This window comes from Mesoplodon densirostris, chromosome 7 (genome assembly GCF_025265405.1).
Source record: "Mesoplodon densirostris isolate mMesDen1 chromosome 7, mMesDen1 primary haplotype, whole genome shotgun sequence".
Taxonomy (NCBI): domain Eukaryota; kingdom Metazoa; phylum Chordata; class Mammalia; order Artiodactyla; family Ziphiidae; genus Mesoplodon; species Mesoplodon densirostris.
In genome coordinates this window covers 6,986,703-7,001,856 of record NC_082667.1, presented here as the reverse complement: position 1 = coordinate 7,001,856, position 15,154 = coordinate 6,986,703, and the positions used below count along the sequence as shown (strand labels likewise).

Below are 15,154 nucleotides of genomic sequence, written 5' to 3'. Positions count from 1 at the left end.
ATTGTAAAGCAATTATACTCCAATAAAGATGTAAAAAATATATTTATTTATTGGGGCCGCACCGCATGGCATGCAGAACTTCCCCATCTAGGGATCGAACTCATGCCCCCTGCAGTGGAAGCACAGAGTCTTAACCACTGGACCACCAAGGAAGTCCTAATCAGCCTATTTTCAATGGCCACTGAGAGCAGAGACTCTCTGGGACCCGGTGACACATCAGTCTGTGAGGTTGGTCGGCTAACAGGTGGGATAGACTGATTTTACCATTCTGTTCTCCGAAGCATCGGAATTTTTTCCTCTGTATTATTCCAAGGAGGTCTGACTCTTCCCAGTGTGGCCAGTGCTAGGTCGGGGCTGCAGTGAGCCCTCTGAAAAAGCTGCTGTCAGATGCCTGCATTAGAGTAAGAAAATCCAGCTTCCCGTAAGGCCCTCCAAGACAATCCATGAGTTAAGACCTAAATCTTTACTTTCTGCTGCCTGGTAGTGTACCCCCAAAGCCAGGTTTGCCTCTTCTCCACAGGCTTCCGCCATTCATCTTGGGAATGATATCATCTTTCTAATCTGATTTTGCCCACCCACAGGCCTGTTTTGTTTTTTGTTTTTTAAAAAAATGTTTATTTATTTATTTATTTTCTTATTAGTCATCCATTTTATACATATCAGTGTATACATGTCAATCCCAATCTCCCAATTCATCCCACCACCACCACCACCATCCCCACCCCGCCGTTTTGTTTTCATTTTCCTACTTCTCATTAGTTATCATGGGACAAACCTGGCAATGGAGTAGAGCAAGGGGGAGGGGAAGGGTTCCAGGCACCCGCAACCTCGCACCTTCTTCCCGCTCCTCACAGGCGTCCTCCTTCAGAATCCTGGCGTCTAACAAGATCCTTCCTTCGATGCAGGGCCCATGCACTGCAGCAAACTCATGGGGGTGCCATGAAATATTATAAAACTTTGAGGGAAACACAGAGATACTGGCAATTGGCAAGCTGCTAGCTCGAGGCAGTTCGCAGTTTCAACGTCGGATTGCAGTACGTTCCTTTCGATGACATAGTATCTTTGCACAGCTGGATTTTTGGCAGCTGCCATGATAAAAAAGCGAGTACCACAGGGAAAGTCAGTGCGGAACAGGAAATGAAGGTGACGATGTCCTGTCTCACTCCAAGTTTTGAGAAGTGGTGCACACACCCGTCAGCAAGTGATTGTGGTTATTTAAGAATAAAATATTTTTGTATCTTTCAGTGTATGTGTATTATTTTCTCAAAGGACCACTGAGGTATTAAAACACAAGTACTTCTTACGTCATTTGAACCTAACTATTTATTAAATGGAACTGTTGGGTGTCCAAGGGACACCATGAAAAAATCAACTGAGACACTCAGGACGTGGTGAACCGACAGTGTTTGGGAACCTCTGCCGTAGGGACTTGGTGGGCGTAGGATGTCAGTTTCTGTGGCTTCAGCTCTCCCATCATCAGTTTCTGGACTCTGTCTTCAGGGCTTCCCACTGCCAGCTAAAGCAGACAGCATTTCCTACAGGAGGTTCTTGCAGCCACCCTGAACGTCCTCATAGGCTTCCATCAAGAAACCTGCCTCTCCTCATAGAGAGACCTTTCTCGTCTCCAGCAGATTATTGTGGCTATCATGGGTATTATAGTATGCACATTTTTCAAATGAGGAACGATTAGGGAACCTGCCTAATGTCCCCAACCCTCAGGTAGTGGAGCTGGAATCAAAGCAAGGCTGTTTGGTGCAGGGTGCCTGGTCTTCTGTTTTTTGGCTGCATTGGGTCTTCGTTGCTGCGCGGGCTTTCTCTAGTCACAGCGAGCTGGGGCTACTCTTTGTTGTGGTGCTCGGGCTTCTCATTGCGGTGGCTTCTCTTGTTGTGGAGCTCTGGCTCTAGGCGCGCGGGCTTTAGTAGTTGTGGCTCGCGGGCTCTAGAGCGCAGGCTCAGTAGTTGTGGCGCACGGGCCCAGTTGCTCCGCAGCATGTGGGATCTTCCCGGACCAGAGCTCGAAACCATGTCCCCTGCATTGGCAGGCGGATTCTTAACCACTGTGCCACCAGGGAAGTCCCTACGGTGCCTGGTCTTAACCACTGCCAGTTGGTCTCCTGGAAAGAAATCCCCAAGCTCACCAAAATCACGCTAAATCATGGCCACTCTCAGGGCCCCTAAAGCTGCATCTGGTCTGGGCCCCTTGTCTGATTCCCACGAGGTCACAGGCCATGCCTCACTTAGCATCATCATTCACCAAAACCACAACTGACTGTGAGGAAGGCTTCATCTGCCCCCCACACCCAATCACATCATGATCAGCCTGGGAGCCCACATCTTGCAGCCTCACCCCTAAAAGCAAGTTCCCTGGGAAGTGAGCATTTTCTGTTCAGAGACATGGCAGTCATTATGGACTGGCTCTGCTCTAGGGGTGAGGATCACAGACTCTACCTGGATTCAAACCTCTACTTGCTAACTTGGTAAAGTAGGGCAGGTGGCTTAACACAAGGCACTCAGGCAAGTGCCTTCAGCTTCCTCATTCATAACTTGTGGTAAAAATGGCAATTCTTGGGGATTGTTATGGTTCTTAAATGTTCTTTTTTAAAAATTTTACTTATTTTATTTATTTATTTTTGGCTGTGTTGGGTCTTTGTTGCTGCGTGCGGGCTTTCTCTAGTTGCGGCGAGCAGGGGCTACTCTTCGTTGAGTTGTGCAGGCTTCTCATTGCGGTGGCTTCTCTTGTTGCGGAGATGGGCTCTAGGTGCGTGAGCTTCAGTAGTTGTGGCAAGCGGGCTCTAGAGCGCAGGCTCAGTAGTTGTGGCGCATGGGCTTAGTTGCTCCACGGCATGTGGGATCTTCCTGGACCAGGGCTCGAAGCCGTGTCCCCTGCATTGGCAGGTGGATTCTTAACCACTGCGCCACCAGGGAAGCCCTTTTAAATGTTCTTTAAATGCTATGGTTCTTAAAAGATTCTTAATGTAAAGCCCTTAGAATTGGGCTAGGCATATAATAAGTGCTGCAAGCATCTACTATTCTTTTAATTAGTATTTGGCACCAAACCCCACTCGCATTTGTAGAGGCCAGGACACCAGAGGTGGAATCCCCTCTGGAAGGCATCCCACTCCCCAGGCCTGAGTTTGCCGGGGGTGGTGCTGAAGCAGGGAGTGCTGGCACTAGTTGAGCTCAGTAGTTAGTTAGTTAGTTAGTTCCAACCCCCCTCAATTATAGCTCCCCGGTCTGTTCCAATATTGTCTGTAGAATGTTTTATTGAGTTCCTAGCGCTGAACTCCAGAATCTCCAGGGCTCCCTGGAGACCCACCCCCCAAACCCCATCTAGTGTAGGAGTCAGCAGACTAATATTTTCAAATGTAGGAATGAGCACTGATATAGAGGTCGGCCTTGAGATCAATTCCGTTCGAAAAACTGTGACTGTCAGATCCCAGCTGAGGACCCCTGAGCCCAAACCCACTCCCTCCCGCCAAACACACACCCCTATGAAAGGTGTCCACACATCCCAGCGCTAGTTGGGGGAAGGGAGGGCCTGGCATTAACAGTTCTTGACCCCCAGGTGAGACGCTGTGCTTTCGCCCCTGGGAAACAGGATTCAAGAGGAAGAACAGCAAGAGTCCCACCAGCTGCTATAAAGACTGGCAGGGACAGCCTTAGCTTGAGGACCAATATGAAGCCCTCTTGGGGGTCTTCCAAATACGACGGAGGGCACCTGCGAGCAGATCTGCCGTTTTGCCGAGGGAACTCGGCAGATATTACAGTAATACAAACATTTAATAAATTAAGCAACTATTCATTGAACACTAGTGCGCTCTGGGAGAGGCCGGATTGAGGCTTTCTGGTGGCTTCAAGCCACCGAAAGTAGGTGGCGCCAAAGGCCCATTCATGGACACCGTCCGCCGGACTCTTGATACCGTCTCGGAGCTCCCTCCAAAGAACCCGCGATCTGGACGAAAGGAAACCGGGGGCAGGGAAGGAGAGTGGGCGCCCGGGTCGGGTCCAAGGGGCATCCTGGTCAATAGGGTTCGGACCCAGTAGTCTGAGCATACCCAGAGGCAGTGAGGACTTCGAGGGTCCCAGGTCCGGAGCGGGTGTGGCTTATGTCCTGAGAAGGTGGGGCCTAGGGTGGGTGGGGCTATACATTAACAGGAGGCGGAGACTGAGAGGAGAGGTTGGGTTACTTTCTCCGCGTGGTTGATGCCTGTGCTCAAAGCCCCAGAGAGCAGCGCCCTGGGTGGGCGGGACTTAAGGGACCATCAAGGGCGGGGCTTCTGGGCATTCTTAGTGGGAGAGCCCTGGGGCTCTGTGTAGGTGGGCCATTACCTCAGTAAGAAGCGAAAGTGTGTTAGCCATACGTGGGCGGAGCTCTTCCCTTGGTGAGGCCGGTCTGGGGTCCCGACCCTACGATTTTGGATGCTGGGGGGGGCGTGGCTTGTAGCTGGGGGTGTAGCCTGAAGAGGCGCTAGAATGGAACGCGGTGAACTCCTAGAGGGCGGAGTTTGCATCTCTACCGGACAGAATTAATGTCTCTGCGGGATTCCTACACTCGTGGACCTAGTCCCCAGCTCTGCAAAGGGCGGAGCTGCGTGAGGAGAATGTGTAAACTCTGGGCGGAGTTCATACCTCCTGGAAGCTGCAACTAATAACTGCCAGTCTCCTAGCGCAAGCTGCGCTTAGGAGGCGGGGCTATGGCCCTGGTGGGCGGGGCCTAGGTACTGCCTTGGCCGGGGCGGAGCTGATAGAGCCGAGGGGCGGGGCAATCGCTCGGCGAGAACCTCTGAGCTGGCAGGGGGCGAGGCTTGTGGCCTTGGTGGGCGTGGCCTCTGGAGAGTTCTCGAGGGGACGCCAGACAGCAGTGGGTGGGCGTGGCTCGTAGCTCCGAGAGGCCAAGCTGATAGTGCAGGCCCGGGTCGCGCCTGGAGGAGGCGGGGCCTGATTCAGTGGGCGGAGCCTCAAACGCAGCTCTGGGTCTGGGCGGAGCCCCATTTCGGCGCTAGTGGGGGCTCTGCCCTGGGAGGCTGTCTGTTTAGGGCCGCACGCAGCTCCGCATCTGGTGCTCATTACAGGATGACAAAGAGCCGGCTCTGGGCCCCCTTCCCCACTCCCATCCCCGCCCTCTGACAGCAGTGCTTTTAACTCCTTCCTGCCCTCGGGGCGCTGTGGATCTCCTGCCCAGGGTCACAGGAGGGAGCTCTAGTTCTCCCCGTCCTGGCAGGCTTTGTCAACCCCCAGTCTGCGCCCCCCACCTTCTTCTCAGACCTAGGCCTTTGGACCACCTCGCGACCCCCACTCCCATCCAGTGAACCTCTCCGGCAGCGCCTCCAACGTTAAAAGCTTGGGCTGGATCTGTCGGGGGCGTCTGGTTTGAGTTAGGGGAACGTGAGAGCGGAGGGGGGGCGGTGCGTAGCGTTCCCTCCACCCCCTCCGTGCCGCCCTCCACCCCGCGCCTCTATTCGTCCCCAACTCCCGCCCCTCCTCTCCTGGTCCCTTGGGGCCCAGCTCAGCCTTCTAGCCCAGGCCCAGCCCCTGGGGTCAGAGGGTGGCAAAGGGCACTTCATAAGAAAGGGGGCTCTGGGTCACCCCTCCTCGCCTGCCCGGGTGGTCGTGGTGGTTCTGCACCGTCCTAATTAGAGATCCCTTAGAAGCTGCAACTGAAAAATCACAGAGGTGGTGGGAACCCACGCCTCCCCTCCCCCTCCCCCTGCCACGCCTCCCCCTCCTTGGTCCCCCCAAGGCAATGAGCCCAGGATGAGGGAGGTTGCTGGGTCCCCACAGGCTGTGATTTTTTTACCATCCCCTCCTCCCGTTCATGGCACATCTCAGCCTGGAGCAGCCTGAGCCTTGCTCGGTCTGCAGTTCTCCCTCTCCCAGCACCATCCACACAGAGAAGGGCACAGTGTGGCCCAAGATGGGAAGGCCTTGCTCAGGAGGCTGCCCAGGGAGCTGAGTGTGGGGTCTCGCTCCTGAGTTCCTGGCTCTCCGAAGCCCAGCTTCTAGGCTCTGACTCCCACCGCCTCCCCAGAGCAGAGAGGAGGCGTGCCTCCCGTCACCTACAACCCAGGGGGGTGACAGCACCCTTGACTCAAGCCGCCTGAGCCCTAGCCACCAAATTCTGGGCGGCCTTTGGGGAGGGGAGGGGAAGTGCCAGAGCTCACCCTCTAGACCGCCTTCACTCCCCAGAATCACCAGGCCTAGAACTTGCCTTTGACCCCCTAAACCCCAGTTTGGCTCCAGTTCAGCAGAAGCCCTCATTCCAGATTCAGTCCCACCTTCTAAGAGTTATGGTAAAAAGAGGAACCAATATGAAATTCTCTTCATGCCGAACCTCCCACTCCTAGGCTCTCTGTGTGACCTTGGGCAAAGTTCTGCCATCTCTGGGCTCCTGTTTCCCTGAGAATCTCTAAAGCATACCATGCCTTGAGGAGTCTTACCTTATTTCCTGGGGAGCCCAAACAAGCTGAAGGAAGATCCCCTCCTTCTTTTTTCTGAGTCCTCCCAGACCCTCCCCTTAGGCACCAATGGGGGTCAGGAGCTTTGGGTGAGGTTGGCACCCCGTTTATTGGAGAAGACCCCAGAACCCACCCCCTGAGGTCCTGGGGGTCCTTGGCATCTCCTCCGTCATGAGTGCTGGGCCAGGAAACAGAGCTCCCAAGAGTCAGGTCTAGCGGTTGACTGAGAGAGAAGCCTGGCTGGGCCCGGGGGACCAGGAAGCCTTCTGTCCAGCTGGGCAGCCCCCGTGGGTCCCTGGTGCAGCCTGGCCCATGTGTCCAACACATGCCCCTTCCCCCACCCCACAGAGCGGGGGCTGCGCCCCATCACACGCTGGTTCTGCAGGTCTGCACCCCTGTGAGGCTGCCCCGGTGGGGCGCGGGTTCCGTTGAGCCCTTGCTCCCGGCGTGGGTGACCCAGCGATAGCAGTCGGTCACGCGCTTATTGGGCGCGTGGGGGCCACAGCGGGTACAGTACACGATGCCCAGTGCAAGTAGGACCACCAAGAAGACGCATGTTGGCACTAAAAGTGCCACCAGCAGCCACCGATCATCCCTGCGGCTGCGGCCTGCTGAACTGGCCTCCCCCAGGGCTGTGGGGACTGCCGAGGGCAGCCACGGGGCCAGGTTGGGGTCAGGGGTACCTTCCCTTGGGACTTGTGGGGCTTTGGAATGGGGGTGTGTCGGGCTAGCGAGTGAGGTCTGGTTAGTGGGGCTCTCTGGGGGCAGGGGAGTGTGGAAGGCTGGGGGTTGGGTGGCAGCAGGCACGGGGACTTGATGGGCAGGCAACACAGGGGGCCTGGAGGTAGTGGTCAGAGAAGGCTGGACAGTGGAAGTAATGGGATGGTGGGTGGCCTGGGCTTTGAGGACCGGGATATCTGGGGTCACAGGGGTTTGATGGGTGCCGGAGGTGGTGACCAGAGGGGCGTCGTTAGCTGGGATTCGAGGCAAATGAGTGGTGTTCTGGGTATCAACGGCCTGGATATCTGGAAACATGGGGGACTGGTGAGCGGGAAACAGTTCAGGATATTTGGCTGAGATAATTGGGGGCCGGTGGGCAGGGGTCGGTCCTGGGTGTGTGGCAGAGATAACGGGGGGTCGGTGGGCAGAAGGCAGATCTGGATAGTTGGCTGAGATCTTGGGGAACTGGTGGTCAGAGGGCAAAGCTGGCTGTACTGCAGGGATCACGCGGGGCTGAGGGGTAGGGGTCAGGGGTGGACGCGTGGCAGAGACAATAGGGGGTTGGTGGGCAGAAGGCAGTGGGGGGCGTGTGGCAGAGACCACCACAGGCCGGGTGACAGAGAGCACTGAGGAGTGGTAGGGGACCCTAGGGGCACTAAGCGGGGGTGGCCAGGTGGGGTCCAGGTAGGGCATCCGGGACTCCCTGTCCTCTGGGAAGCTAGGTCTATAGGCCAGGCCAAAGTCAGGTGACTGCGTGGCCTCCATCCACGGGATCCCAGGCATCTCTGTCCAGCCACCATCGAAGACCTCCCAGGCTTCATCTTCATCCTCTTCATCCTCCCCATCATCCAGCAACTCGTCCCCAAGGTCCTGGGAAGCCCGGGCGCCCATGGCCCCAGCGGGGCTGCAGCTGATGCCATCAGCCTCCAGCTCGTGGCCCTCGCTGCAGTAGCACTCAAAGCCACCAACATAGTTGACGCACATCTGCTGGCACACGCCGGCAATCTGGCATTCATCTGTGTCCACGCAGCGGTGCGGCTCATCCTCGGCTGGCCGGAAACCCAGGCGACAGTGGCAGCTGTAGCCCTGTGGCCCTCCAGGCTCACACTGCTGCTCACACAGGGCATGGGCACAGGGGTCCTCACAGCTGCGCCCATCCACTGCCAGCCGGAAGCCCTCGGTGCAGCGACAGGACACCCGACCGTCCGCCTCCTCCACGCACTCGTGTTCACAGCCCCCGTTGTCCGGGCCGCAGCCGGTACCGGGGCACAAGGGCCCAGTCCGCGACCAGCCCACGCCACCGTCAGGCTGCTTCACGCAGAGCAGAGAGGCTTCTCTGCCAGCCTGGCATGGCACGGCAGCCACAGAGCCGAAGGGCAGCCACTGAAACTCTGCGGAGACCAGGTGGAAGGGCGTGGTGTAGACGGCAGGGCCGGCCTGGCCTGCCTCATCGGGCAGCGCTGGGCAGGAGCCCTCGAAGCCAAACTGGCACAGGTAGCCATCGACGGCCAGCGTGCACGAGCCCTCGAGCCAGCGATGCTCGCCACTCGCCTCAAGGGCCGCACAGCGCTGGGCCGGGCAGGGCCCACCCGTGGCGGGCTGGGCCCAGTTGGTGAAGGCCGTGTCCTGGTCCCCTGTGGTCCACGTGAAGCCCCGCAGTGGGCGCTGAGGCTGGCAGTGCCGGGCCTGCCGCTGCAGCCCGATCCACAGCAGCCGGCTGGCCGGGCCGGAGCCCACCAGGCTGTCCACGCGCCGGGCCTCCTCGGGGGTCCGCGGTGTGGCCAGGTCGCCCCCCAGCTCACGGCAGGCCCGCCAGGCCTCCAGGAAGGTGCGGCGCCGCGGGAAGAGCGCGTAACAGCTGCCTGGGCCGCAGGCAGCGCGGGGCTCGGCGGCCCAGGGGGCCTGGCCCAGCGTAGGCACCGCGGCCGCCCAGGCCAGCAGCAGGCGCAGCAGCATCGCGACGCCCCCCGACTGGCCCGGGCCCGGCCGGCAGCCGCTCTTGACAAGGGGAGGGACTGGGGCCTCCGGCAGGCGGGCCGGGGGCGGGCCCGGGCCGGGCTCAGGCCTTGTAAGGAGTGGGCTGGGGCCGCTGCCAGCTCCCTGCTCTCGCTCCCCCGGGGCCGCCAGAGCAGGAAGCAGTCGGGCGGGGGGCAGGGGTGGGGGGTGCTGGGAGAGGGGGCAGGGGAGGGGAGGAGGCGCTGCTAACGGACTGGGAGTCGAGGAGAGGAGACCGGACGACCCTCAGAAGACTCCAGCGCCGTCTGGGGCTCTTGGCGGTGGGTTAAGGTCGCTTCCCAGAGACTCACAGAGACCCCAATGGGGACACACTGACCTCATCACACCCGTGAACAACTGCTTGTCATGTGTGTGGAAACATGCTGTGACTCACGCTCTCACGTCACACACGTGTGTGTGCCCCTCTCCACACACAAGAGCACTCTCTCGACACTCTCCCTTCGTCCCAGAGTTGCACATACTCTGACATGCTAAACCCTTTAGGTGTACATGCGAAAGTGGTGTGGCGTTCTGCAGGCCCTAACACAGGAAGTCACCCATCTTCGCATGCAGGCCCTGGATGTGGGAAGCACCTCGATCTCACAGGCGTGGGCATCCGCAGCCCTCATTTATATACTGAGCTCCTACCTCTGCCCTCAAGCCTCCTGGCTCCAGCTGGACCGGGTGTTGGGGGTGGCCGGGGAAGGAGGAGGGGCAGGGGGCTGCCCTCCCTTCACCTCTGCTCAGCCTGGGGCCCTGGGAACCTGGACTTAGAGGGGGAGGAGGCGGCCCCCAAACAGGAAATGCTTCTCTGGGCTCCCTACTGCAGGAGGGCAGGGTGCATGGGGGAGGGGGTGGGCAGGGTGAGCAGGGCTGGCTGGGAGGGGACTGGTGAGAGGCCATGTATGGACATGGGGCACACAGTGGTACACACGTGTGTGTGACACAGGCGTCACATGTGTGGAGCCCTCCTTGCCCCCAGACAGGGCCTGCTGCGTAGGCCTGGCTGGGGTCCTCTTCCCGCCCCTCCTGGAAGCCTCTGGAGGCATGTGTACCGAGCCCATTATTCAGGATGGTCCCTGGGGAGCTGGTTGTCAGATTAACCCTTGCACACCCACTGCACTCTTAGCAGAAATTTGAGCCGGGGCGGGGATGCTGAGAAGAGGTTCTGCCCCGGAGCATGCCTTCCTGATCCGGCTTCCCACTCTGCCACAATCGGCTGTGTGACCGCAGGAAGTCGCTGACCTTCTCTGGGTCTCCATTTTTCTTACCTACAAAACGGGGCTAACGTGTCAGGGCCCTTCAGCTCAGCAGGGCTATTGTATCACGGCACTCAGTGTGTGCAAATGTGCTTTGTCAGCTGCAAAGCATGAGACAAATGTTCCTTAGTCTTCTGAGCAAATCTGGGGGGGGGGGGATGGAACCAGGGCGGCTTTGCTAACCTTCTTACAATGGCAGGGCTGGCCTTGCAGACGCAGCCAATCCCCTTGAGAACCAGGACTTTAGAAGGGCTTGCTATATGCCAGGAAGGTCGTTCTTTCAAGGTTTACATCTGTGAAGCACAGAGAATTATCCCCCTTCTCATGAGAGGAAAGTCAATGTGGGGCAGTTCATCCTTCCACTGGCTCAGACCCAAAGCCTTGAGGTCATCCTTGACTCCTCTTTCTCCCACACCCCACATCCAATCTCTCAGAAAATCCTGTTGTCTTCACCTTCAGAACAGATCCAGAATCTGACTGCGTCTCCCCACCTTTGCCACCCATGTCTGGCCCAAGCCACTACACTTGTCCATTTAGATTTGTGCAACACCCTCTCCTCTGGTCTCTCTCTTGCCTTCTCCATCCTGCCAGAGGGATCTTTTCAAACCCCAAGTCAGATCCAGTCACTCTCCTGCTCAGAACCCTCGAGGCCCCCGTCTCACTCAGAAGAAAGGCCAGTCTTTACCACGCTCGGCCTCCAGGCTCTTGTGATCTCCGCGCAAACTCCCTCTCTCATCCCTCTCCCTTCCCCTCATTCCCTCTGCTCCAGCCACTCTGACCTGTGGATGTTCCTCAAACTCACCAGGCACATGTCTACCTCAGGGCCTTTGTATTGGCTGTTCCTCTGTTTAGAACACTCTTCCTGCAAGATGCAAAGTCTCTGCTTCTTCACTTTCTTCAGGTCTCAGCTCAGGCATCAACATCCCAGACCACCACCCTCCTCCGCCATACCCTGGGGCTCCCTGGCCCCCTGGTCTTGTTCCATTTTTCTCCTGTGCACTTACCCCTATCTGACATGGTATATATTTGCTTGCTGGACTGAATTCCCCAATAGCCAGTGTTTCTTGCTGTCGGTATTATTGAGATTCAGGGCTGGGTAATGATATCTTCTGGAGACTGTGTTGTGCATTGTAAGATGTTTAGCAGCATCCCTGGCTTCTGTCTAGATGCCAGTAGCATCCCTCCAGTTGGGACAATAAAAAATGACTCCTTGGGACTTCCCTGGAGTTCCAGTGGTTAAGACTCCACGCTTCCACTGCAGGGGGCGCAGTTTCGATCCTGGGGAACTAAGATCCCGCAGGACTCATGGTGCGGCCAAAAAAAAAAAAAAAGACTCTAGACATTGCCAAATGTCATGTCCCCTGGGGGCAGCATTGCCCCTAGTGGAGAACTCCAGCCCTAGGAGACTGCGAGCTCCATTTTGGCAGGGTCATTGTCTTATTTCCTACTGTATCCCCTGAGCCTGGAAAGCTCCTGGCCCACAGATGCTGCTCAATGGGGTTTACTGAACGAAAGAATGAATGAATGCATTCATGAATGAGTGAATGAGACTCAGCTAAGTGAAGAATCTGGCTCAGGGCAACGCAGGGGTGATGGTGCGATTCTGCCTGGAGCCAAAGCCCACCTGCTCCCCACATTCACCCAACCTTCCCCAGAAGTCATACCATCCTAGACCTGGGAGATCCCTGGAAATCAGCAAGCTTTTTTGTGGGTGGGTACACTGAGGCCCAGGGAGTCTCAGAGAGAGTGTGTGGCAGGGCTGGGACCAGAACCAAGGCCTCGGACCCTTCTTCCAGTTCTCTTTTTGCTGCAGTGCCCTGAGGAGTCGTTAGAGCGGTCTGAGAGTTGGGTATGATGTCAAGAAATGAGGATGGAAGGAAGGCATGATGGGAAGAAGGCACAGCCTAGACAAAGTTACTGAGCTGGGAGAGCTCAAGATGTGTTTGGAGAATACAAAGGACTCTGCTGGGGGCTGGAGGGAGGTTTAGGGTTAGAGGGACAGTGAAGACTGGAGAGAAAGTATCAGAAACGGGGTAGAGGCCTGGCCTGGAAAGCGGTGGAGCTGCCCCTGGAAGGCTGGACTCCATCATGGGGGTCACGGGGAAGAGGCGTGATGAGAGATCCCTGTGGCTGGTATGCGGTGGGTGGAGGGGGGACTGGAGGCCAGGGACCAGTCAGGAGGTTGCTGCAATAGTCTGGGAGAGGGGAGGGAGCTGGCTGTAGATCTGGGTAGCAAGGCGGGGCAGGCTGGGGAAGGCAGCCGCTAGAGGCTCTTCAGGGGCGGGCGGGGGCTGGCCTGAGCCTGGTCCAAGGGTGTGGCGGTCCCAGTCATGATTCGGGCAATGGCCAGTGCTGGGGCGTCTGAGGGGAGGCTGAAGGCCGTCTGGCAGTGGGCGGGTCAGATCAGAGGTCAGGGCTACAGCCTCAGCGGGGGTGAGGCACTGGGGGGCAGGCAATCAAAGCAGGAGGAGGAGGGTCAAAGGCCAAATTCCAGATGGCCTGGCTGGGCAAGTGGAGGGAAGCCTGAGCCAGGAGGCGGGCGGGAGTGGGGAGGAGTGGGACACCCTGACCCCAACAAGACTAAGGGTTTGGTAGGTAGAGAATGAGACTTGGAGATGCGCCTGGGTGCCCAGTTTGGGTGGGCATCTAGCACTCACCTACCCCCCACCCCCAGGGCCATCCATGTTGGGAGAGGTGGGGTGGAGGCTGCCTAAGAATTTCCTACCCTAGGGCTTCCCTGGCGCCAATGCAGGGGACACGGGTTCGAGCCCTGGCCCGGGAAGATCTCACATGCCGCGGAGCAGCTAAGCCTGTGCGCCACCACTACTGAGCCTGAGCTCTAGAGCCCGCAAGCCACACCTGCTGAGCCCACATGCCACAACTACTGAAGCCTGCGCACCTAGAGCCTGTGCTCTGCAACAAGAGAAGCCACAGCAATGAGAAGCCCGCGCATCACAACAAAGAGTAGCTCCCGCTCACCGCAACTAGAGAAAGCCCATGCAAAGCAATGAAGACCTAACCCAGCCAAAAATAAACGAATGAATTAATTAATTAAAAAAAAAAAAGAGGGCTTCCCTGGTGGTGCAGTGGTTGAGAGTCCGCCTGCCGATGTGGGGGACACGGGTTCGTGCCCCGGTCTGGGAGGATCCCACATGCCGTGGAGCGGCTGGGCCCGTGAGCCATGGCCGCTGAGCCTGCACGTCCGGAGCCTGTGCTTCGCAGCGGGAGAGGCCACAACAGTGAGAGGCCCACGTACTGCAAAAAAAAAAAAAAAAGAATTTCCTACCCTAGTCAGGAGAAGGTATATAGTGGGCGCATCATCATGGATCTGGGGGTGAGGGGATAGAGAGGGGCTTGTTGTGGTCTTCATGCCAGTCCTGTTCAGCCTGACTCATTTAGGTTCCCCCATAGCACAGAGAAGTTGCTAACTGATGCAATAAATGCTTGGAGGATGGGGGGATAGATGGATAGATGGATAGATGGATGGATTTAGGAATGAGTAAGTGGATGGATGGATAGATGGCTAAGTAGATGGGTGTGTGGATGAGAAAATGTTTAGATGCGTGGTTGGGTACAGGGAATCAGGCAGAAATGCTAATTTATAATTAGCCGCCACCGTGATGGATGGCACACCCAGAATGTAACCCTATGGATCTGTAGGAGTGCAGCCCAGGAGGACGGGACAGCTTGGGCCAGCAGCAGCAGGGAGCATGTGTGATGCTTCCCTGTTACCACACAGCCTGTTTTCTCTGTTGGGGCCTGAGGCCAATGTGTCTCCCTGGCTGGGGTGGGGACAGCTCAGGACACCAGGCGTGGCTGACTCACATTGGGAGTCAGGAGGCTGGGGTTCCCTGCTCTGATCATGGCCCTTTTGGGGAGAGCTCACCTCAGGAGGGCCATGGAAACAGAAGCCCGCTTCCCCAGAAGGAGCGTTGTCTTCCAGCTACTGGGACAAGCCAGACGGTGATTCTGGATGCAGTATGTGGACCTGTTGGTGTTGGGGTGAAGGTGGCTTGCAGAGGGGCTGGCCCTCAGAGGGCCCAGTGGAGCAGCCAGCATGGGGGAGCTGAGTGTGGTTGGGGGGTGCCCCCCCGGGCAGGAGTCCTAGAGAGCATTGGCACGAGGGCCGCTGAGCCTGCACATTGCTTTGTGTACAAATCACCTCCTTTCCTCCTTTCTCTTTTGTCCCCATCCCCCCACCTCTCTCCATTTCTAAATTCTTCCCAAACCACCCCAGCCTTCAGGCTTCAGGAGGAAGGGCCAACGGGTGGGCGGGAGGCGCCTGGTCTTGGGTGGGAGATGTCCCAGGGCAGGAGTGAGGAGGGAGGGGAATCTGGGACGGAGGGGGTTGATTGCGGCCCCCTCCCCTGCCCCACATGCTGTGCTACACCCTGTGTGCTTCTGGATGGGAGAGACCCACAGGAGGGGTGTGTTGCTGGACCGGACAGGGTGGGAGAGAGAGGCTTGGAGAAGGTGGGACCCAGGAAGAAGGGGTGTCTTCCAGGCCTGGCCCCTGGGGTAAAGGATTCTGACAGCTGGAGGGGGCTGAGGTGGGGCAGAGGTATCCTTGTCATACAGAGAGACTGTGTGTTTGTGGGTGAGCCTTGGTGTCTGTGCATGACCGTGTGTTTGTGTGTGTGTGTGCATGTGCACGCACACACGCTTGTGAAAGCCTGGCACTGCTGTGGGTGTGCACAGCTGGGTGACGTGTGTGTCGAGGGCCCG

General features: G+C 57.7%; 1 protein-coding gene across 1 annotated transcript; it reads right to left on the bottom strand.

Annotated features, from left to right (window-relative positions):
* Positions 1-6,539: 6,539 nt before the first annotated feature.
* CD248 (CD248 molecule) lies at positions 6,540-9,166 on the bottom strand. The gene has a single exon (XM_060104805.1). It carries the CDS (start codon positions 9,129-9,131, stop codon positions 6,822-6,824), a length of 2,310 nt encoding a protein of 769 aa, XP_059960788.1. The 5' UTR covers positions 9,132-9,166; the 3' UTR covers positions 6,540-6,821.
* Between the last annotated feature and the right edge of the window lie 5,988 nt (positions 9,167-15,154).

Bases quoted from the DNA above. Each gene is read 5' to 3' on its own strand.
- CD248 (XM_060104805.1), bottom strand. From the start codon at position 9,131: ATGCTGCTGCGCCTGCTGCTGGCCTGGGCGGCCGCGGTGCCTACGCTG.